The 22760-nt window shown below is 43.3% G+C and overlaps 1 protein-coding gene across 4 annotated transcripts in view; it reads left to right on the top strand.

Moving 5' to 3' along the window:
- Window positions 1-21949, top strand: part of A1CF (APOBEC1 complementation factor) — a 29034-nt gene extending 7085 nt beyond the window's left edge. For 2 of the 4 annotated variants that reach the window (XM_030031046.2, XM_030031043.1), the window contains 10 exons: window positions 2400-2534; window positions 2723-2853; window positions 4315-4553; window positions 7718-7882; window positions 11294-11391; window positions 12282-12552; window positions 14085-14293; window positions 16614-16750; window positions 17394-17527; window positions 19878-21949. In XM_030031046.2, coding sequence (XP_029886906.1) covers window positions 2741-2853; window positions 4315-4553; window positions 7718-7882; window positions 11294-11391; window positions 12282-12552; window positions 14085-14293; window positions 16614-16750; window positions 17394-17527; window positions 19878-20029 — 1518 coding nt within the window. In that variant the 5' untranslated portion in view covers window positions 2400-2534; window positions 2723-2740 and the 3' untranslated portion in view covers window positions 20030-21949. Of the gene's footprint in view, window positions 1-2399; window positions 2535-2722; window positions 2854-4314; window positions 4554-7717; window positions 7883-11293; window positions 11392-12281; window positions 12553-14084; window positions 14294-16613; window positions 16751-17393; window positions 17538-19877 lie in introns of all 4 variants that reach the window. The other 2 variants (XM_030031044.1, XM_030031045.1) reach the window with 2 other exon arrangements.
- Window positions 21950-22760: the final 811 nt, after the last annotated feature.

Genomic DNA, 22760 nt, shown 5'->3' with positions numbered 1-22760 from the left:
AGTTTCAGAAGAGTGTAGGTCCAGAGTTGGCCATAGGAAGTCCAGCACATCACCACCAGATCTGCCTTTTGTACAAGTGCATGTGAGGCAGGTGCCTCACCTGCCCAAACACCAAAGGTTTGCTCCCAGTTTAGTCTTTAAGGTCTCCAAGTCCAAAGCCTCCTCTGGTTAGGGCAGGTGGAGACTGGGCATGTCCTTCAAAAGCCATCTGAAGAAGTCTTTCTCAGTTAGCATGACCAAAACAAGCTAATTTTTTGAACGCATTGGGCACTAATATGACTGACCTTGCATCCTGGAAGAAGTAAGTGAAAACACTGAATTTTAGGCAGGTGGCTGCCTTGAACTTTGCCTTGCGTTGCATAGCACTAGAGGGCACAACAGCCCAAAGCAAAAACTGAGACTCCTGGGAAAAAGCATTCTCCTATAGCCCTTAATCCTGTGTGCACCCCAGGACCAGGCCAGCAGCTGGGTTTGTTGCCCTTGAGGAGGCTTTCTGCTGTACCTGACCCAGAAGATAAATAACTTCTCTATGTCTTACATTTACTGTGGCTTGCTTTATCCTGGTCTTCAGTTTTTCATACTGTCACATCTGCCTATGGCTCATTCCTAAACCACAGATTTCAACTCCCAGCCCTGCCTCCCCCCCCGCCATCTTCTTTCTTCCTACCTTTTCCATTCCAAGCTTACTATTTTGTCTTTTTTTTTTTTTTTCCCCCTCCTAATTTCCTTTTCCACATCTCTTTGGGCTTTTCTTCCAACCTATCTACTGACGCAGTCAAACACCTTCTTCCTCAATGCACGCCGGGGTCACTCATCTTTGTGAAGTGGATGATAAAGTCCTTCTTCCCTCCAGACACCTTGTCAAGATGAGTTTGTTGAGATGCTGCCTTCAAGCCACAAACGAAGCCACTGCAGATTGATGGAAGACTTTGTTTCTTGCTGTGCCTCCTCACACACCAGCTCCCACAGACATTAAAAAATTTAAAAAAAGAACTGTTTGATTGCCTTTTGGTTGGATTAAACTGGGACAGTAAGACTCCTCTAACCATTTTCAGACCATTGTTGATGAGTTAAGCATTCCTCCAGCTGACAGGCCAGTGAAGATCACAGATGACGGCAACAACACAAAACACAACTATCACTTTTTGTCTTCACCTAACAAATAGCTTGAGAGACAGAAAAATCCCACGCCAGCAATGTCCTCAGTTCAGCCAAACTGGGGGCAGAAAAATAGCCTGAAACATCATGGTCTTCCTGTTAGGTCTGCTATAAGAAATAATTTATAAAAACAAATATCTCTGTGACTCCATTACTGTGCTGAAAACATTTGCAAAACAGGAATGACCATGGATCATTCAGGGCCTGTTATAGGCTCAGGAAAACTGAAAGAGCTTGTGGTATATTCTTATTTTCCTGCAAGGATCCCTGTTTGCTTACGTGCTTTAGGCTTTCCTCTTAAGTCAGCCATACAGGCATTCACTTGCCTGGAATAATTCCAGAGTGGGAAATAACTACAGAAATTATCAGGCAGCCAAAAATAAAAAAAAGGCCAGAGTCCCAGCTCCTCTGGGAGCAGGGCATCGCTGCAGGACAGGAGAGGGAGAGGTAAGGAAAGAAACGAAGGAGGCAGAAGGAAGAAAGGAAGGAAGGAAGGAAGGAAGGAAGGAAAAGAAAGAAAGAGAGGGATGGAGAAAAAAGAAAAGGAAGAAAGGAAGAAAGGAAGAAAGGAAGAAAGGAAGAAAGAGCAGTTTTCCCCCTATGTTAGCACTTTCTGAAGTCCAGATGCCTTCTGCTTTTGGAAAGTCCTTCTGCCTTCAAACACAATCCCTCAAGCATCCTTTCTTTGGTCTGTAGAGTAGTAAGCTCTCCATTGATTACTAAAATAAGAGGCAATATCATTGCTAATAAATATTTATGATTGGATGAAGAATCATGACAAGTTATAAATTTTGCAAGTGTTATATTATGCAGTCCACAACCAACACACAGTCCACAGAGATTCACCTCCCATAGCCAAGAAGACCTACATTTTCCAAGGAGGTATTTCAGTGTCTCCATCTTGGACATCTGAAGTAGCAATTGAGTTGCAGAGCATACAGTGATGCATGTTCCTTAGCAAAACTCAGCTAGTACAAACCAGAGCCTTCTCCAGTACATCACCAGCATACTAACTGGGTTATCAAAGCCTTTCACTACAGTTATGGCAGCGGGACAGCCAATGCACACTATGTTATCTCTGATAGGTCTGTAGAGAGTTGCTCCTTGAAGGGAAGAGGGCGTCTGTCTCCAGCCCACTGGTAATGGAGTGTGTCTAAAGTGTCATTCCCCAGGAAGGGGTTGGTTACATCCACATTTAAAAATATATATCTAAACCATTCTTTTATTTTTTTCTGTGACAGGAAAATGGGCAGAGGAAATATGGAGGCCCACCACCCGGCTGGGATGGCCCTCCGCCAGAGAGGGGGTGTGAGATCTTTATTGGGAAACTGCCCCGAGACCTCTTTGAAGATGAACTTATACCACTGTGTGAAAAAGTAAGACTTTATGGCAGGTAGTTGTATTACAGAGGTTAGTGATGATCAAAGCTGCATTTCAAGGCTGAACTGGAGATGATTTCGCCCCAACTACTGGTGGAGCTCTGATGTGATATAGTCAAGGAAGCACCCAGTCTTGTTTAAACACCTCCCACCTTACTGACAACACTTTTTCTTTCTATTTGCAGATTGGCAAAATCTATGAAATGAGAATGATGATGGACTTTAACGGCAACAACAGGGGCTACGCCTTTGTGACCTTCTCAAATAAACAGGAAGCAAGGAATGCAATAAAGCAACTCAATAATTATGAAATTAGGTAAGCATGGCAACACCATCACAACAAGTTTACATCATATGTATTAATCTATTTTATTATGTAAGCCATATTTTTCCTTGCAGCCTAGAAGAAAGTTATTTAGATACCTAAGCTTTAAGAGGAAATCACCTCTTGTCTCCCTGTGCAGTCATTGCTTTTATACAAAGGCAGAGCCAAAACCTTTTGCAGGAAATTTCTTCCTTACCAAAAAAAAAAAAAAAAAAAAAAATCTACCAGAACATTGGAAAAAATATTTTGCTTTGGATCAAATTAACTTTTGCTTAACCATTGCTGTTTATTTCATGTTCCCCTCTGGGCTGTATTTTGTTGATTTATTCTTATTCACAGTCTCTCTCGTGACCCATACTGCAGATACATTCTGGGAGACAGACCAGTTGCAAAAAATGGTGAAGTAGGATGGAAACCAATTGGCAAAACAGTGACATTTCCTAATAGATAGGAACAGAAAAAGCCCTCATGTTTGTGACTAAAAATGGGGAACAAAACACCCAGAAATCAACAACATATGGGCCCATCAATATGTTTTCTTTTGATTCCAACCACACTTAATGTTTTTTTCCAGTTCAAAGTGGGATGAGTAGATGCCTTTGCTTAGAAGCATTTTGAGATAAACCATTCTGGCAATTTTATGGCTTTTTTTTTTTAGTGAAAAAAGAGATGGGTTGTGAGTTGTTTTACTAGCAACCCTAAGGATGAGCAGGTCACAAGGAACACAGGGAGGGCCTGGAAAGGTGGTTTGTATCAGAGACTGGAAGGTCTTAAAGATCAGGCTTCATCCACCTCCACCTCCTCTGCTTACTTCCCTTGTTCCAAAGTCTCCTCTAAAGAAGTTTTTAACTTCTCAAGACCTGCAAGAGGTACTTGGACCACAAAGACGCGAGCAAAGTGCATGTAAGGAAATTTTTACTTTGGGGGTCTGCACAACAATTAACATCAGTAAGCCCCCAAATGGTGTGTCTCCATGACAAGTCATTTTCTTTCCCTAAAACTTCAGTCATGAGGCCCAATGGTGACTGGGAAGCTACAAGTCACTGGTGAACACAACAAATCCTGGCTTATACTGGTGGCAACACAAGAGTCATTGCTGTGACCATGCATGATAGGTACAGTTGCCTGGTAGTAGCCGTTTTCGCAAATAGCAAAAGGGAGAATCCCAGGAAGCAAAAGCAAAATTTGGCTTTGGTTTCTGCCTGATCTCAAATCCTTCATTTCAACTGTGCTGCCTTACTTTGATGTCAAATTTAGCAGTGGCACCCTTCATGTTAGCTTTTGCATTGAGCAAGACCGCTTGAATATCCCCAAAAGCATATGCCGCAGGAGCAGGAGGCCTTGTGTTTGACCTTGTGTTTTGGGACGGGGGGGGGGGGGTATTTTAATTTTTTCCTCTCTTTGAGAACTGATCCTGACTCCTGACAAACCAGCAATGTTGTTTATACTCAGGAACAGGCGTCTCCTCGGAGTCTGTGCCAGTGTGGACAACTGCCGCCTGTTTGTGGGAGGGATCCCCAAAACAAAGAAGAGGGAGGAAATTTTAGCAGAGATGAAGAAAGTCACGGACGGAGTTGTGGATGTCATTGTCTATCCTAGTGCAGCTGATAAAACCAAAAACCGGGGTTTTGCTTTTGTGGAATACGAAAACCATCGGGCAGCAGCCATGGCTAGGAGAAAATTGATCCCAGGTTAGTACAGATGGTGAGTGTGGTAGGGATAGCTTCATCTCGGGGTCACTTATGTACACATTGCACTGCGGTGAGACTGAACTCTCCAGAGGGCCCAGGTACCCAAGGAAGTGAATGCTGCTGGGTTTTCTCCTCTCAGCTGCTAGGGACACTCAGAGCAAGGAGGGACCCCAGTACGCCATGGCTGGCTGATGGAGTCACCCTGGCTCTGGGGTGCAGGTTAGGCAATTCACTACAGATCCTGATGTAGCAGCATGCTCATTATCCATGCTCTTCATTAAGGAGCTTGAATTTATTAAAAATACAGCTAGATGGATTTAGCTGTGTGTATCCATACAGCTCTGTTGTAGGATATGTATAATCCTGTGGTTATCTTGGGTTATATATAAAATACAGCCTCAGTCATGGCCTCTCAGAGAGAATCATTCAGGAAAGCATCCAAGAACATATTCAATCTTGAGGATGCTCCTGAAAATGTATATTTTCCTTGTGGGAAGAAAACTTCGAATGAGGAATTGTTTTAGGATTTAAACAATATAAAAAATAAGTCTATGCAATTTAGTGCTGGGGGATATTCAAGACCATTGTGAAGCAGAGAGAGGTTTGGTAGGTGTTAGATAAGGAGTTGCTTAACATTAAGTGCATTTGCAGTGATTTCACCATTTTCTCATGATTTCTTATGCTCAGCAGCTCATGCATTGCTTTGTCGAACCCAGCTCACTTGCTAGTGAAAGAATCCAATAAACCTTCTGGTTTGAGACTTGCTCATAACGCACCAGCCTTCGTTCACTCTTTCTATACGACAGCCCATGAAACATCCTGAGTAGTTTAAATCCTTTTTTCTTATTGTAAAAAAAACATGAGCAGATTTCGAGCGCTGAATATGCTTAGCTATTGTGGGATATCTCACACTGACTATTTTTCCTTTTATTCTGCATTTTCTGCATCAGTTTAGCATCTCCCTGATTGTGGGAGCACATTCAGCTGGTCTGCGCTTCAGCACAACTTTTCCATGGTTTCTATATCGAGAATGAAGGAAGGAGCAGGCACAGCCACAGCTGCCGATGGCAGCTTTAAGGGAGCAGAGCACTTGAAATCCTGAGGAAAGACAGCGAGACAGATGGAGCAAGCACATAGTCCTGAACAGACATGTGCAACACACTAGTGATTTCCAATTTGGGGACATCTCGATAAACAGTTTGGGGAATTTCAAAGGCATGAGCAGGAGCCAGAGTCTTCTGATGTTGCAAACATACGGGAGGAACTTGAAAAAAGTTTCAAACCAGAACTGAATGTGTCTCCAGCTGATGCATTGGATGAATGTGAGATTGAATATCATTATCAAGACACTTCCTTTACTCTGAACCTCGCTGTTCTTTGAGGGAGCTTTGTAGAAGAGACAGAAATGCTCAAAAAGGAAGAAGCTTTTTATGAAAATTGTGTCCTGGTTAAACAAGAGGGTGGAGGAAGACTGGGTTTTAGCAAGAGGCTAGTGCAGGCACCAAGCTTAGCTCCTTGCTGCAAGTCAACCAGGTCAATATTTCCACTATTGAACAGAAAATGACAATTCAGAAAGGGGCATACGGCCTTTCATTTCAACTGGCTGCCATTAGCAGTCATCTCTCTATTTCTGGTCACTAACAGCCCGAGTGAGATTGGGCAGTGCTGAAACCTGAACATCAGCCCAACCTTGCTCCACAAATCCCAGCTCATTCATGAGCCTTCCTAGCAGGAAGCAGCCTCTTTCCGTTTAGTTTGTTAATTTTCACTTCCAGTAAGAAAAACAGGTCTCTAAATTCTACCCTCTCCCTCTAATTTTCTCTGTTTTGGAGCTTTTATCCCATCTTAGATGGGTTATCCAAGTGGAGATGCGAGATAGAATGCCTTTTTTTAGATCTCTCCAAAAATATTTTGCAGGATTCTCATTTTCCCTCTACCAGCATAGGCATCCTCATGTTTATTCCAGGTTTTAGCACAATTAAGGCCTGGGAGGACCCAATCTTCATGTCATAAAGATGAAAGAGAAAGAAAGAAAAAACACAGAAAGACTCACTCTTTGGGGGACATTTGCAGAAGAGGCAGACATTTTATTTCATTATTTGGAAGGAATATCTAGCACTTACCATGCTGCGAAGACAGAAAATGGTCCCTACTGTACATCCAAAGAGCTAGTTGCTGGGCTGACTAAAATTGCCAGAAAAAAAGTAGGCCACAGGTAGAGCACATGAAATTTGGGGCTCTGGATATTAGTGGGTGGCCAGATTTCAACCACTCCTGAAGAGTAAAGGGAGGAAGATCTCCTTGCAAGATGTGCAGAAGGGACAGGGAATAAAAAGAGGAGCAAAGAGGTATCATTGCTGTCTGGAGAAGACAGGAGGTGAAAAAACCATCACTATGTAGAGGTCTCTCTTCCTTACCTGGTGTCCTGCTGCTTGTCACTGCTTTGAGACAAGTCTGTGGCAGTCAGTTTTCATTACATATTAAACATCACTAATTGACTAATCAATTACTTAACAGATTAGGTGACTCAATGCAAATGCTTATGGACCTCAGTGTGATAACATGGTGACAACATCACCTTTAACTACCTCTTTATTTGTTCTTTTTATTCTCTGCCCCTCAGCAGCAGACACCCACACCCTGTTTTGTGCCTCGTTACTTTTTGTGTCCCTCCTTTCTGCTACTTCTGTTGCAACTTCACCCAGCAGGGACCATATGACTTCAAATACTTGCACACAGAGGCATCCTCGCTTTTAGTCCTTCATTTCATCCAGCTGGGACTTCTGGATCCCTTTCCTATTATCTAGGGAATGAAACTTTCGCAGCCAAGAGGGATTTTTAGAAGTTCATTAAAATATTTCCCTTTAGACAGCACTCCAGGGAACGCAGACGTTAGTGAATCATGCCATATTTTCACTTCTGTAATTTTGGATGCTGCATTCTGCAGGCATCTAAGGTATTAGCGGGAGCATGCTCGAAGTGTGACCATCTGCTTTTGGAAATGAGTTAACAAAGCAGCTGTACTTTGAGCTAGAAAGGCTTCTTTTGGTCCCTTTTGTAGAATTGGCCTGTTCCGCTGTTCATTATGCATGTGAAATAGTCTCTGAGCTGAAGTGAGAGGAACCAAAGCCTGTCTGACACTGACCACGCCAAATCCTTTAAAGGAAGGATCCAGCTGTGGGGACACCCTATTGCCGTTGACTGGGCAGAACCAGAAGTGGAGGTGGACGAAGACACCATGTCATCGGTAAAAATTCTCTACGTGAGGAACCTCATGCTCTCGACCACTGAAGAGACCATAGAAAAGGAGTTCAACAACATCAAACCAGGTAGGAACGCATTGACACAGTAGCTCCTAAATAAGTACTGCTACTGCAAATGGAAATATTTCTCCATTCATAAAATGTCAAAGAGATAAAAATAACTGGTTTTCCACTGTAAAATGTTCATGTGTAATGCCACAATAATCATCATTAGGCTGAAGGCTCCCACCCAACATGCACATCATGCCATCCCATTAAGGGCTGCTTAATTTCCAGCTACCAACAATACTAACCTTTTTAGAATGATTGGCAACTGGAAGAGATCCAAAATGCTGCATGGGGATGCCCATGTCATAAAAATGATTTTGAATCATTTCAGTCTTTCTTAAAAAGAGAGAGTTGGTGAAACAGCTGGGTAATTTCGGCATTCTTCTTCTATGACAAAGGATGATGACAGAAATAGAGTGATTTAATAAAAAAGCTTTTTATCTAATCTATCTGAATTCTGAATTCTATCATTTTCGTACAACCCCCCCCACATTCTTCTGTAAATTTGTGAATAATCAGTGCTTATCATTTAACACAGAATATGACAGCATTTCTTTGTGGCATATATTACACGCACTTAGGGTGAGATTTTTCAAAATGCAAGTAGATTTGTTGGGAATAAAAATCCTGCTGGCTTTCAAAGGAGATTTTACTTCTGAGTTGCTCCAGCTTTAGGAAATTCCACCCCAAAACAAAAAAGTAAAAATAACCCACTTCTGCAGCTCTCCAAGCCACACAGTCCATTAGGCATTAGTAACTTATGCTTGGCAATGTGAAATCACCTTTCATCTCATTCCTATTAACTTCCTTCTATTAATTTTGTAAAATACACTACAGACCTTAATTTTTCCTTCACTAACTTTTCATTTTTGCTCTATACATTTCTCTTTTTGTACTAGGCTGCAATGCAAAGGTCTTTATGAGGTTTCTTTATGAGTCTTTTCTGTCCTTTTAATGTTTCTGGCTAATACTTCTAGCCACCATCAAGCTGTTAGAGATCCCATTTTACCTGTGAATTAAATATGTACCATCCTACTCTCTTAACTGTTTCCTCCTTTATTTACCCAGCTTTGCTCCTGAATGTTGAACTGTTTGCACTCCCCAGAAACACATTTATGCCCATCTAACACTTTGGTAATAGTCGTCTGCTTTGCTGCTAATACAAGTTTTCTAGTACAACAATAGAAGATCTCTATCGTCTTTAATTTTCCTTTCATCCATCACTTTATCATTTTACTTCTCATGCTGGAAATTCTTTTTATTTTTTTAAATTGACAGCTTTATTTATTGTGGATAAAATCAGGAGTGCCTTTTTTAAAGCAATGCCATGCTTTCAAAAAAGTGTGCATCAGAGCAGCAAAACCTGAGCTTTGGGGAGAGTAAATGCAGTTTAAGTTATAGTGAGATTACAATCAAACACTCAGCAAGAGTCTGAAATGATTCACTCCCCCCCCTTGGTTATCTGCCTTATTCATTGTGCCACATTTCAGTACTGCTTGCCTGAAGTGTACATTTGATCCAGAGCATTAAGAAGCTGTTTTGACAATAACAAGTCACCCAATAAAAAATGTTCCTAACCAAAGGAGTTACAATCCCCATGACAGAGCAATTACCACATGGCTACAGGCTCCATAGACACTACCAGGAATGCTGCTTATGCATCTCAAGTTGCAATATAGTACAAGTATCACCCCTTAAATCTGTGCCAAATGAATTCTATAGAGATATGCATCACTTGTCTCACTGAAAAGCCCTGCCCTTGATTTTGGCAAAAATCCTCATCCCTGGCAAAGTTTCCAGCAGTAAGGTCATGCTTTCCAAATGTACTGAAGGGGACAATATTCCCCCTGTAACATCACACGAACGGTCTCTCTGTGGAGATGACCTGAGGGTGGTTATCACATTGCTTTGTCTCAGCAGAGGCAGAAGCAGGGAAGAGCACAGTTTTTGGCCCAGACGAGTATCAGTAACACAGAATGCTCTCCAGGAGGAGGAAAGGGGATTTTCAAAACACAGATTGTTCATTAAAGCTGTGATTTGTAAACAAGGTGTCAGCATATAACTCCCATAACTTCAGGCTTGGAAAATCACCCTCTGATCCCAGAAGGACACGAAGTGCTACTTAACCATTCCGGTGTCATTGTGAAGATGTGCAGGCTGCTCAGGTTATAGGCTGGGAGGGACTTCACTTAGCCTGCTGGAGCTCATAATGACTCCCCCTGAACTCCAAAGAAATATATTTTCTCCTGCAGTTATTTAAGTAAGTGCTTTTTTTGTGGCAATATGACATTTCCCTGTGCACCTGTTCAGCTTTAAAGGGTAAGAAGTCAACAGAAGAGTCATTCAGCATCCCTTAGCCATATTTCCAAAGGATATGTTTGGGAGTGCTATAGTTTCAGTGGCTGGGCTCGTTGACAGCTGTGCTTCCCAACCCACAGGAGAGGGGAAGATGAACAATTAGAGAAGAAAAGGCATATGTCTAAAGCTTGTGACTGTGGGGAATAGGACCAGTGTGGTTATTTTGGAGACAAACTTCTTAGTCCTGAGTATCTCAGTGCCAAGAAGTTCCTGGCAGCAGAGCAGCTAACAAGGGAAAAGGAAAGCTGTAGAGGATGGACATAAAGAGAAGAACAAGAAGCCATTTATATTTGAATTATTTTGGGTAATCACAGAGGTGTAAGAAAGACTCAGGCTGGAGGCACCAAGGTGGGAGTCTCTAGCCCAACCCTGCTCCCAGCAGGGCCAGTGCTGCAGAAGGCTGACTGGGGCTGTGTCCAGGCGAATTGGGGCATCCCTGGGGATGGGGATCCCTCACCACCTTGGGCCCCGTCCCAGAGCTGCCCCGACTCACATGGGAGAGGCTGTTTCTTAGGGACAGACCTGCTGCCCCCTCGGTCCCAGGCCATCCCCATGCTTGGGACTGCTCTGTCCTTGGCAGGACTAGGTGCTTATTCTTGTTCAACATCCTGAGTCAATGGTTAAGAGAAGAGCCTTCTGAAGCTGCATCTGAGTAACGTGTATGACGCATGTACGAAACCATGGAGATGGCAATCACATGGTGACATTAACCTGTAGCTCACCAAATCCTGGGCTGTTGCATGTCCTGTTCAGCCACCCAGTCTTGGTGGTCTGTCGCAGAAGGGAGACACAAGACCAAAGGAAGTGTCCAACAGAACATTTTGGACAGCAGAAAACCACTCCAGTTTAATGGGAAACTTACTAGTGTCTGACCCCAAATACTTCTAGTTTGCCTTGAAATACTACAACCACTATATATTTACTTTCCCATGGCATATACATCCAAAGAGGTAAGAAGACACCGGTCAGCCCTTGCTCTCCAAGGGCTCATAACCCAGCACAGTTGCTCTTTCAGATCTGTATTTTCCAACTAATACCCATTTCCAACTAATATTCCAATGTTTTCTGCAGGTGCAGTAGAGAGAGTAAAGAAAATTAGAGACTACGCCTTTGTGCACTTTAATAAAAGAGAATATGCAGTGGAAGCTATGAAAGCCTTGAATGGGAAGGTAAAGATGCTGTAAATGCTAATTCGTGGAGCTTATGTGCAGTATATTATACACAGCTGAAACAAAGCTGCCTGGTTTGTTAGTTACAAAAACTTCCTGAAGCTGTTAGCCCTATGTTCTCTTTGCAGGCTGCTTTTATACTCCTGAACTCATTTTTCAGCAGCTCTGGTGTACACGAACTGTTCAATTTGGCTTCTTGCTCCTCACATTTTTGCTAAATGTTTGCCCAGCTCAGACTGTAGTTCACTGCTCAGAAAAAAAAAAGCAGAGCAAAGGCGAAACAAGGACTAGCAAACGAGGGGTTACGGGTTCCCTTGGCTCATGCTCACATCCTTATTCCACGTCTGCCAACAAAAACACTCACAGGACAGCGTGTGAATGGCAAACCGGGACAAACAAGGTCAACCCAAAACATCTGCTCCAAATTCAGATGCGGATTTGCAAGGAGGTTGCTGTATTTAGTACTTCTTGCACTGCATGTAATTCACGCAACCATAATGCAAGAGCTGTTCCCAAAGAGGTGTTAACCCCACTCCTATTTTTAGTGCTACTGCTGTTCTCCATAGGAGCACATATAATCTCGCTGACTTACATGCTACTTTGCAAGGCAGGTGAAGCCTTTTGAAGGCTTCACAACTGTGCTAATTCAGTTAGGGAGCCTCTCCTGGCTGGGGTCAGGGCTGGGTGCTGTCAATGCATTAAACTTTCACCCAGCCAGTGCCTGCTTCCACGTGTGGGAGGGAGATTTTGGGTTTTTTGGGTGGTTTTCTCCCTCTTCGCATCGCATTAGCAAACCATGTGGGCCTCCTTAGGCAGGATAATCCCCATGTACTTTGGATACTTACACTTGTGCTTCTTCCATGCTCTCTCCCCACCACCCGGGCATAAAGGTGCTGGATGGGTCCCCAATCGAGGTGACGTTAGCCAAACCCGTTGACAAAGACAACTACGTCAGATACACCCGGGGCACAGGTGGCAGAGGTACCATGCTGCAAGGAGAATACACCTACGCCTTCGGACATGTGTACGACCCCGCCACCGCCTACCTGGGCGCCCCGGTTTTCTATGCACCCCAAGCCTACACGGCTATCCCCAACCTCCACTTCCCTGCCACGAAGGGGCTCAGCAACAGGAGCATCATCCGGCCCCCATCCATCCGAGGTAACTCCCGTCACGCCAGTCCTCAGCTCTAGCAAAATATCTCCTCCAGGGCTTGGGTGGTTGCTCCCTAGACTCGTGTTGAGGGTGTTGGCTTTTCCCTGGATGCTGGACCCCTTTCAGTCAGGGATGGAAAACACAGGGTTTTAGGTACTGTCCTTCCCAAAGGCGCAGTGATCTTCCAGCAGACTAAGAAGGGCATGAAAAAAATAACCATTTTCCCAGAGCAAGCCTGAAAGAGCTTCCAGATTGCCCTTCGTCCAGTGTAAATAAACCCTGAATCCTCCTGGTTTTGCCCCAGCAAGGAAGACCAAATAAAACAATTTTCCTTTCCCCACTTCAAAGCCAACTCCCTCAGTCAGCCACCAGCACAACTCTCTGCAGTGTTTCCTCTTTGCTTTGAAGGTCACGGGGAAAGTTTTACCAGTCCTGGTATTTTCTGACCCAAAGCCACGGAGTTTCCCAAGGAGGTCACATTGCCCTGATGCAGGGTAGGGAACCAGCACTGAAATCAAGAAAGCCGTTAACTGTGTGCTCTGGGAGATGGACTTCTTTTTGGGGGGATCATTAACCTAATAATAAGCAGTTTATGAAAACACGGAGTATTTCTGAAAGCTGCTGGGGCTCTGCCTTTTATCTCAGGTGACCGCACCTGGGATAAAATCAAATCCCACACTCAGGTACCCCCAAATTAAATATCATTGCAGAAATTGTTTGGTAAGTGCAGAAGTAAGCTTGGGGTCTAGCAAAAAAAAACCCAAAACCAAACCTGCCCATTTGATCTTTCTTCCAAAGATGATGCCTGTGGCAGTCAACTTGAGTCCCCAAGCCCATGGCCAGGTCCCACAGCAGACTGGGACCTCGTGTAGCACCCCAATAGGTCTGGCAAGGACTATGCCAGCCAATTTTTCCCCCTTCCCAAGGAAGGGGACAGGGGAACAGGAATTTCTCTTGCTGCACCCCCATGTTTTTGCCTGCACAGGTGAAACCCGCTTCTATGAAGGTTGCGTTGGGAAAGGTGCAGATGTGATAACCCACCAGCCCTCTCTTGCCTTACAGTCTCCCCAGACACCCAAGTAGGGCTCCCCAAGGAAAAATGGAAGTGAAATGGAGGGGAAAAAAAAAAGGGATTTTGGTTTATATAAGCAAGGGATTGTATAAAACTCTGAATTCTTCAAGAAAGTGAAATTACACTAGTGTGTAGCAAGTGATATCAGCTGTCCCCTCTCTGCCTTTCAACTACAAATCTGGGTAGAAAGGTGTCACAAAATCGAAACTGTCCAGAGGAGATTAAAACTGGGTCAGAAAGAAGCAAGGCTCCCCCCCCGCCCAAAAACCTCACCTGTCCAAGCATACGAGCCCAAAAAGAAAGAGTGTCAATGTCAAGCCTGGGTTATCCCAGCAGCTGGTTATGGGGGACTTCTGCCCATCTTCTTCCCAAACCCAGCAAGTAGGGCTAACTTTTCCATTTCAGCAAGAATCAGGGTAATTTTTCCGGTGATTTGATTCAGTTTAATGCCTTCTTACATTCCTAGAAATTTACATGAATGTACCTGTAGGGGCTGCGGGAGTTAGAGGACTGGGAGGTCGTGGCTACCTGGCATACACGGGCCTGGGGCGCGGATACCAGCTCAAAGGAGAAAAGAGGGGAGACGATAAACTCTACGACCTCTTGCCAGGAATGGAGCTCACACCGATGAACCACGTCACACTAAAGCCCCAAGGGATCAAACTCGCTCCTCAGGTATGTGCACAAAAAAAGAGTCAATATCCTGGCCAGAGGTGGTCTTTGCCCAAAATGCTTTTGGGAAAATGGCCCCCTGCTTGAATTTGCACTGGGAACTGATAACTAAATCCATTCTTGCATCTCAAAAGACATTAAAAAAATAAAATACCACTAGCTGCATCTTGCAATACGTACCCGCCTCACTGGAGCACGGCATCCACTCTCCCTTGGAGAGTTTTCATAAACATGCATGGGTGTAAGAAATCCAGCTATGGCTGTCGCTTCCTAAAAGCACTGAGGGTAAAGAAAGTCTCACCCAAAATGGGTTTGATAAACAGGATGCATCACTTGGAGCTTCACCAAGGAACAAATGCATATATATAAAGAAATAATGTACATTTTAAAATCATTTATGTGGAAAGAGGTGTTGACCGCCTGCACAACCCAGCCCAGCACAGAAACTCTGGTTGCTCAGGGAGGCTTTTGATGTGGTTGTGTGTGCAGGACTGGGATCCAGATGGATGGATGAGGGCTGAGGAGAACAAACCCAGAACAAATTCCCTGAGTTTCTGAAGTTCCGGCTCTTATGGCAACTCCTTTCCCCTTATATTATCCAAAGCAACATGAGAAACTAACTTAACACTGAATTTTGAAGCACATCTTTGCCTATTAATTCTTCAATTGCCACAGCATTCAGTTTGCTGAAGTCTTTGAAAACATCCTTTTCTCTCCCAGAAAACCGGAAAGTGAGGTTTTTTCCCCCAGCAAAATTTCACAGTCCCCTTACTCTATTTTATCAGCATATAAGAGGGGTGAAATAGCCTGCACAGTGCTGCAGTGCCTTAGGGCAGGTAAAATTCATTTTTCCTCTTCCCACCCATGCCAAACGCCCATGTATTTCAAATAGTGCAGTAACAGCACCAGGCACTTGCAACACTAGGTTTTTTGGGGCACATTTTCCTGGCAGCTGAGCTCCCTAATCCCCCCACTGCTACTATTTCACAACAGCAGGTCTTAGAGAACTACATCTTGCTTCACAACAGCCTCGTTAATAGGACAGCCTCATTAATACCTGTCAACTTGGTCAGCTGCTCCCATCCACTGCACTGAGAACATTTCAACAGCATCTTTGAATGATGGATTTCGTTCCCACTGCCTAACTGACATTCTCAGTGTTAATAAGCAGGTCTGCCTTATTGAGGATTTAAATGTTCATGTAAGATTATAAAACCAACATTCATATAAAGGCATTGGGACAGCAGGGAACAAGTGTTGCCATAGTCAAGGAATGTAACAAACTAGTTTATTTACACAACAAAGTGCTAAACTTCAGTTGCAGTTACGATTACAAAATTAAAAGCAGTAGTGACATTTAAAATTTACATTTAATTTTAAATAAAATTAAGTGTAAATTTTAAATAAGGTAGACCACAGAAAGACACAGGTTGGAGGCACCCAGGGTCTCCAGTCCGACCCAGCTGGCAGCATGGCCAACGTTACAAAGCCCCAAGACTCAACAACATCTTCTCAGCTGAGTGTGAGGTCTGGTGGAGCTACTTGAAAGACATAACTGGTCTGAGGACCACTCACAGGGAGGCACGGGCACACCACGCTGTGTTCAAACCCATTTGGGACAGCACATACCCAGTGGTATTTCTTTTTTTTTTTTTTTTTTTTTTCTTAAAAAAAAGAAATACAAAGCCAAAGCAAGAGTGTTTCCGGACAGCGATTCCCAATTACCATGGAATAAGCTGTGCTAAGACTGGGGGCAACATGGTTCAGCATTTCTCTTTCAAACTAGAAACAGAAATTGCCTATTGAAGCCTGTATAATTAATTGGATGGAGACATAGCCTTTTTTCTTCTTTCTTTTTTTTTTTTTTTTAAAGAAGATTATTTGGACTTTTCATGCAGTGTAACCCACCAAGCCAGGGAGGCAACAGAGCAGTGAAGATGAATGCAACCCTAGTGTTTTAGCACTGTTAAAGAAAAGTGCATAGATAGAGTGTCTGGGGAGAAGTGAAAGAAATCCACACCAATAACAACACAACAGCTAATCAGCAAAAGGACAAAGATGTCTGATTTAATGGGGTAATAATTAACTTCAGGAATTAAATGGATTTTTAAAGTATAAAACATATAGATGAATCTTATACTTCAAGGTGAATGTAGTATCCTGTCTGCCTTTTGGTTTTTTTGCTAAGCCTTGAGGAAGCTGCCATGACACCCCTGAAAACCCATTGCAGGGAAGGAAGTTGACCAGTGCAGGGGCTGGAGCTGGGTGAGAAGGCCACTGCACACCAATTAACCCAAGCAAAAATCCCTCTTCTGCCTTCCAGATCTTAGAAGAAATCTGCCAGAAAAACAACTGGGGACAGCCTGTTTACCAGCTCCACTCTGCAATTGGCCAAGACCAAAGACAGCTCTTCCTATACAAAATCACCATCCCTGCCCTTGCCAGCCAGAACCCCACCATGTACGTAACTATTTGAGGTTTTCTGGGGTTTTGGATTTTTTTTTTTAAATGGTATTTTATCTAGCATCTCTCCTCAAAATACAATTGCACAGGTCTCTATTTCCTTTATATATATTAGGGAGAAAAATATCCACAAACTAAAATAGACTAATAGTGATGTCTGCCACACTTGGTGCTCTCTCTCTGGTGGTGCAAAGATTACAGAAAGCCAGAAATAATCAGGCAAAAGGGTGCTTTTCAGCACAAAAAATAAAGCATACGATAGCTCTTGTGGGAAAAAGAAAGCAGCTTGAAGGAACATGCTAATAATTCAGCTCCAAATATGATTCTAAACATTTCTGACCTAAAAACATTGTTTGCTGTGTATTTTAAGGAAAAACCCAGACTGCAGCAGACTTACTTTTGGACTGAAAATGCACAACATGCTCTGAAAGGATGTTGTGTCCAAAATGAGACCGGGGGCTGATAAACTCAGCAAACAAACCGGATTATTACGAGGAGAGTATATTTGTTAATGCATCAGCATAGTAAAACAGTGTTTCCATTTGATATGTGGGATGATGCCATCTATGAGTGGATCAAAACATCTTGCAGAAAAGTCCTAGAGAAAAAAAACCAAGCTAACATTTTGCTGTACTCACAGACATCCCTTCACACCACCCAAGCTCAGTGCCTATATCGATGAAGCCAAAACCTACGCAGCAGAATACACCCTTCAGACGCTGGGGATTCCCACGGAGGGAGCAGAGGTGGCTCCTGCAGCGCCAGCTTTTCCAGGTATGGGAAGGTCTGTACAGCAAAGGTCTTCTGCAATATTATTTTTCCTGCTGCTTTCTTGTGGATGTCAAGAATGAACCCGTTTTTGGCCACTGAGGACAGACCTGGCTGTGCTCCCCCACATGCCTCTACATTGACTCATGTTACTTATGTGTATGATATCTTTATTGCCTATATAGTAATTTCTCTCTGTATCAGGACTACCCAAATTACAGTGTACACACCATAGAGCAACTCAGGCTGGAGGCACCAGGGTAGGGGGGTCTCTGGTCCAACCCTGCTCCCAGTAGGGTCAATGCTGCAGATACCGCAGGTTGCTTGCGGCAGTGTCCAAGGATGGGGATCCCCCACTGCTCAGGGCCCCATCCCAAGTATGCACCTCACCTCCACTCCTTCCAGTCTGTGGATGCCTCCCTTCAACTGGGAGCCCCAGATAGGAGGCAGGATCCAGAAATGGAGTCTCCAGTGCCACATCTGGGATGAGTCTCCTCCCTGGATCTGCTGGCTGCAGCCTGGCCAATGCCACCCAGGATGGTGTAGATCTTCCTCACCACCAAGATGCACGGTTGATTGATTCACAGTCCACACGTCCTCCCCCAGCACCCCCAGCTCCTTTTGAACCAACACTTTTGATTTCATCTGTCAAAGAAATGACGCAACTGTGAAAGTTAGGATCCGATCCCAACTCTCACACCCCCACTGGAAGGTTTTTTTCCAGTTTGGGAATTCATACTCAACAGCTCTTGCAACTGCCCAAAACAGCTTGGCAAGTCATGGAAAACACAGGCTGGGAGCAGGAATCCAGCTCGCAGGCATTACATTTACTGTGCTCTCCAGCGTGACGGTTTTTCTGATGTAGTGGGAGCAACACATGCCAAACTGCACATGAGGAATGCATTAGTCAGTACTACTGAGTTGTTTGGAGTGTCTCAAGGATGGATTTAAAAAAAAAAAAAAAAAAAATCCATCCGGCTTCCTGCCACAGGAGTCCGCAAAAGCCACAGAAAAATCAATTTGTCTGGGTTTGTGCAGGCTTCCGCAGCGTGGAAACCAAATGGGCTCTTTATTGAATCCAGTCTCCACTTACTGCTTAATTATAATCTGTCCTTTTTCTTTCATCCACCCTTATTTATTTGTCTTGGAAACTCAACAAATTGACATACATTAAAGTTTCTGCTTGCAACACACACTGGTCCTTGATCAGGGCTTGCTGAAGCCCAGCCCAGCTCAGCTCAGGCCATGCCCAGGTAGCAGCTCATTTCTCTTATGATGGTGGCAGATATGTTTTAAAAGTCAGATTTCCCAATTCCTAGTTGAAATGTTGCACCTCACTTTGCTGATGCAAGGAAGATACTTTGAGTGGCCACAATACTCAAATTATAGTGAATTTTTCATGTTTTGCCCTAAGGTAACACCTTCAACGAGGCAATGTGCTCTCAGTATTGCCCAATATCTCCACTCCCCCCACTGAGAGGACCTTGGCTCTGACCGACCTTGATTTGATCCCATTGCCCAGCTAGTTGTTTGGAGATTTTGGACCCTGGGAGATCTAGTTTGGCAGCAGAGCCTGGTCCAGAAGAGCCAATGGGTATCCCAGCTGCTATTCCCAAATTTGGGCTTTCTCTTAATTCTTAATTCTTTCACAGCAAAATATTGTGGTCTGGTTGAAAAGCTGCTATACCCTGCTTTCAGGCAAACGAGCCCTAAACGATGTTTGTTTTCCCAGTGATTCATTTTAAATCAGCAAAGCTAACATTTTCCCATGGAAAATTTTAAAGTGTTGAAACCACATTTTCCATTAGAAACTGATGGGAAAAAAAATCCAGTTTACTAAATATTTTCTCCCTGATATTGCATAGAGGGACTTTCCCTCCTCTCTAGTGTGTCTGTCCTGAATTGCATCTATTTTGACTGTGAAGGGTATCAGAGCCATATTTTCTCTATGAAACCTGCCCAGATTTCCCCTATATTACTTCATTTTCTTGCCCTCCTCATGTCATGTGTGGGAGGATGTGTACAGAGCACTGTTAACACCCTCTTAGCTCAGAAATAATCGAAGCATAAGGAAAAAATATTCAACAGAGAGGGGCATTTTTCAAGCAGCATGTTTAACAAATAATGGGTGAGAAAATGCATTAATTTTCCAGCTTTTTTTATTACCTTTAACATGGAGAAAAAACATGCCAGAAATGACCTATTTAATTTAATTAGATTATTCCCATTAACAAACTCATTACTCCCTACATCATTCCCATTGACAGCAAAGTCTTCCCATCAAAAACTATCAGGCGATGGTGAGTTTTGAACGTCTTTTCATTAATCTGCATTTTCCCCCTCTTTTCCCCTGCAGGATATACCATTGCTAACACAGCTGCCACCGTCACAGCCACTCAGCTCAAGCAAGCGGTGACTATGGGGCAAGACTTAGCAACGTACGCAGCCTACGAAGCCTACCCGGCCTTCGCAGTTGCTGCACGCAGTGATGGCTACGGAGCATATTAATCCTGTCTTTAATTGAGTTCCCTTAAATTGAGCACAGGCAGAAAAAAAAATCTCAGTCTGGTAATTCTTACACCCTCATGATTTTAAACTAATCTGTCACCTAAAGTTAGATTTTTAGTCAGAGTTTCATTCTTGTAGTTCTTTAGTTTCATAACAGAATATTGGGAGGGGAAAGGAGAAATTAAAAAAAAAAAAATCACTCAAAATCAGATTTTCACACTAGAAAGCAAAATCTCAGCCCAGAAAATGAATGGTTCTCAGGTGTGTATATATACATACATATATGTGTATATATATGTATATATACATACACACTGTTGTGTGTTTACAAGCAACAACCTGTGCTGAAAACAGTTGGTCCTGTGGACATTGTGACATGGGACTGGGGAAGGCTGGGATGTCTCCAGCAAGCCCCTCTGTGCATCAGGAGTTCTCTTCCATTCACCCCCAAATTTCTCAAGCCAGGCAGAGCAGGGGATAAAATGAAAGGTTGTCCTTTTGCCCCACGGAGGTCTCCAGTTTGCCTCTTACAGCCTCCAGTGCTGCAGGGATGTGTTCAGGCATCTCAAGCAACTTTTAAATTTATTCTGGCACAGCCAAAGAAAAAAGACATTTATCATAAACATGCCCACCCAGCCTAACAGGCTAGTTTGCATGTTCTTGAGCGCTGATTTGATTTTTAAAGCAGGAGGCAAGCATTCAGCAGTTTTCCCTCTTACTTTGCTACTTCCCGGCCATACCTACAAGTCACAAAACAGCAAATAACAGCATATTTTTAGCAACCTCCCATAAAATGGCACATTCAGTGAAAGACAGGAAAACTTTCAGGACTATTAAGGTTGACCAGAAAAGTGCTCTTCATTAGGGCTAGTTCTCTACTTAATTAGAGCAAAAGAGCTCACAGCAGTGGCCCAGTAATAACAGGCACCTCTACAGGAATAAAATTATATACAGGGAACCTTGTATATGCACACTAAGAAAATTTGAATCTGCTCAGTCTAGGTCCAAAAAAACCCCTTTTGGGGGAGAGAATTTACCAGCTGGCTGATGATGCCCATTAATTCCAACAGATCTGGCCCCAGATCTTTCATCTGGTTTAGGTGACGTAATGTGGCATCACACAAGCCGTTTTAAGTGGAGCTTTTCCTGTGCATCCCCAAAGCTGTACAAGGCACAGTGGTCTGTGACAAGGTGTTGACTACCAGGAGCTATTTTCTATTCTCACACTTCATCTGACTTGATTTCACTAGGAATGGAACAAAAACACATAAACTGTATAGTTTGTGGTCCTATTAGACCCTTTCTATTTATAAAGTAGCTCATTAGGGTGATCTTAAAGGTATTACAAGCCCTCTGCGGTTGCTGTTCAGCACGCTTAGCTTTGCAGAAAACAACAAACCTGTTCACAGAGGGTGAAATAACCAAGAGTGTTATGGGTATTGTGGCTTTATTTTCTCTTCTGTCTATGTCTTTTAAATCGTGTTTGACTGCCAACGAGTAACATATCCACGCGTGTCTGTCTCTCTCTAAAAGAGTCCTGTTGGCAGAAAGTCTTTCTCACTTTCCATGTTCAGTAGCTTTAGTCTGCTTTTTCAGCTATTTATGTAAGTTCAGAAAGATGTCAAAGAAAAGGGCAAGAAGCAGTATTAAAAGTATGTGCATGCAGCACTTATTTTTGTACGCATAGTACAATATTTGTATAGAGTTTTAACACTATGAAGTGTAGTGAAGAATCACACTATCCATTTATTGGAGGACAATCATGTATGTTTAATCAGAATGAAGTGAAAATGGCATCTCAATCATCTGTTACAAGGAAACTATAACCGGGATTAAATTCTGTGAAGCAAGTCTGTAATTCTAGAGTAATCCAAGGACATTAACTGGACTTTGAAATATCATTAAAACTTTTTAAACCAACATACATGCCTCAGTCCTTTTATACCCCAAGTTTCTTCTGAAAGGGTCATCCTGTGCATGGTAAATAAGAGCACACTTTGCTCTGTAGGGATTGATTTGAGGTCAGACAGGCAAGGTCACAAGCTGCTCAGCAATGACGAGAGGGTTTTCAACATGCACTTTGGTGACGCTTGGCATGCATACGCAGCAGAAAATCAGCGATGTTATGCATCTGCACTTTTAAGTAATAAATCAAGGGGTTAGGGTTTTTTTCCACCACCTCTTTGGCCAATATTTATTTATCTGTCAATGCTGCAGGAATCACTTTTGCTATAAATTTATTACAGTGGTAATACCTTTGTTCTTCACCTGATCCTTGATGTCTCGGGGGCGATACCAATAGCAAGAGAGCAACGTGCAAAAATAAGGGGGTAGATGGAGTGCTACATGATTTAGGGCTGTGAAAGATTGGTTCCACCTTGGGAAGAGCCTGTTGCCAGGTCACCAATACATAAATCAGCTACAGCCTTGGTCATTTTAAGAAGATGAGGACCTGTTACTTGGAAGACCATCACAGTTAAATGACTGAGCAATAGCAATTCCTGCTTTCACACCCAGTACACAGGGTTCTGGGTTTGCACCTTTCCAGAGAGATCCTGAGCCCAAGAAATAGGTGGAATATCTGGTACCTTGCTACTGATAGCACACAGCACTCAACCAAAGGCCTCCCTACTAAGCCAAAAGAGATTTCACCAAAATAGCTTGACATTGTTCTTACAGACTTACAAAGAGGTCAGCTGTATTCTGGGCTTTAGCAAGAACAGCAGCTCTG

This window comes from Aquila chrysaetos, chromosome 11, assembly GCF_900496995.4.
Source record: "Aquila chrysaetos chrysaetos chromosome 11, bAquChr1.4, whole genome shotgun sequence".
NCBI lineage: Eukaryota > Metazoa > Chordata > Aves > Accipitriformes > Accipitridae > Aquila > Aquila chrysaetos.
This window is presented reverse-complemented; position numbering and strand designations above follow the sequence as displayed.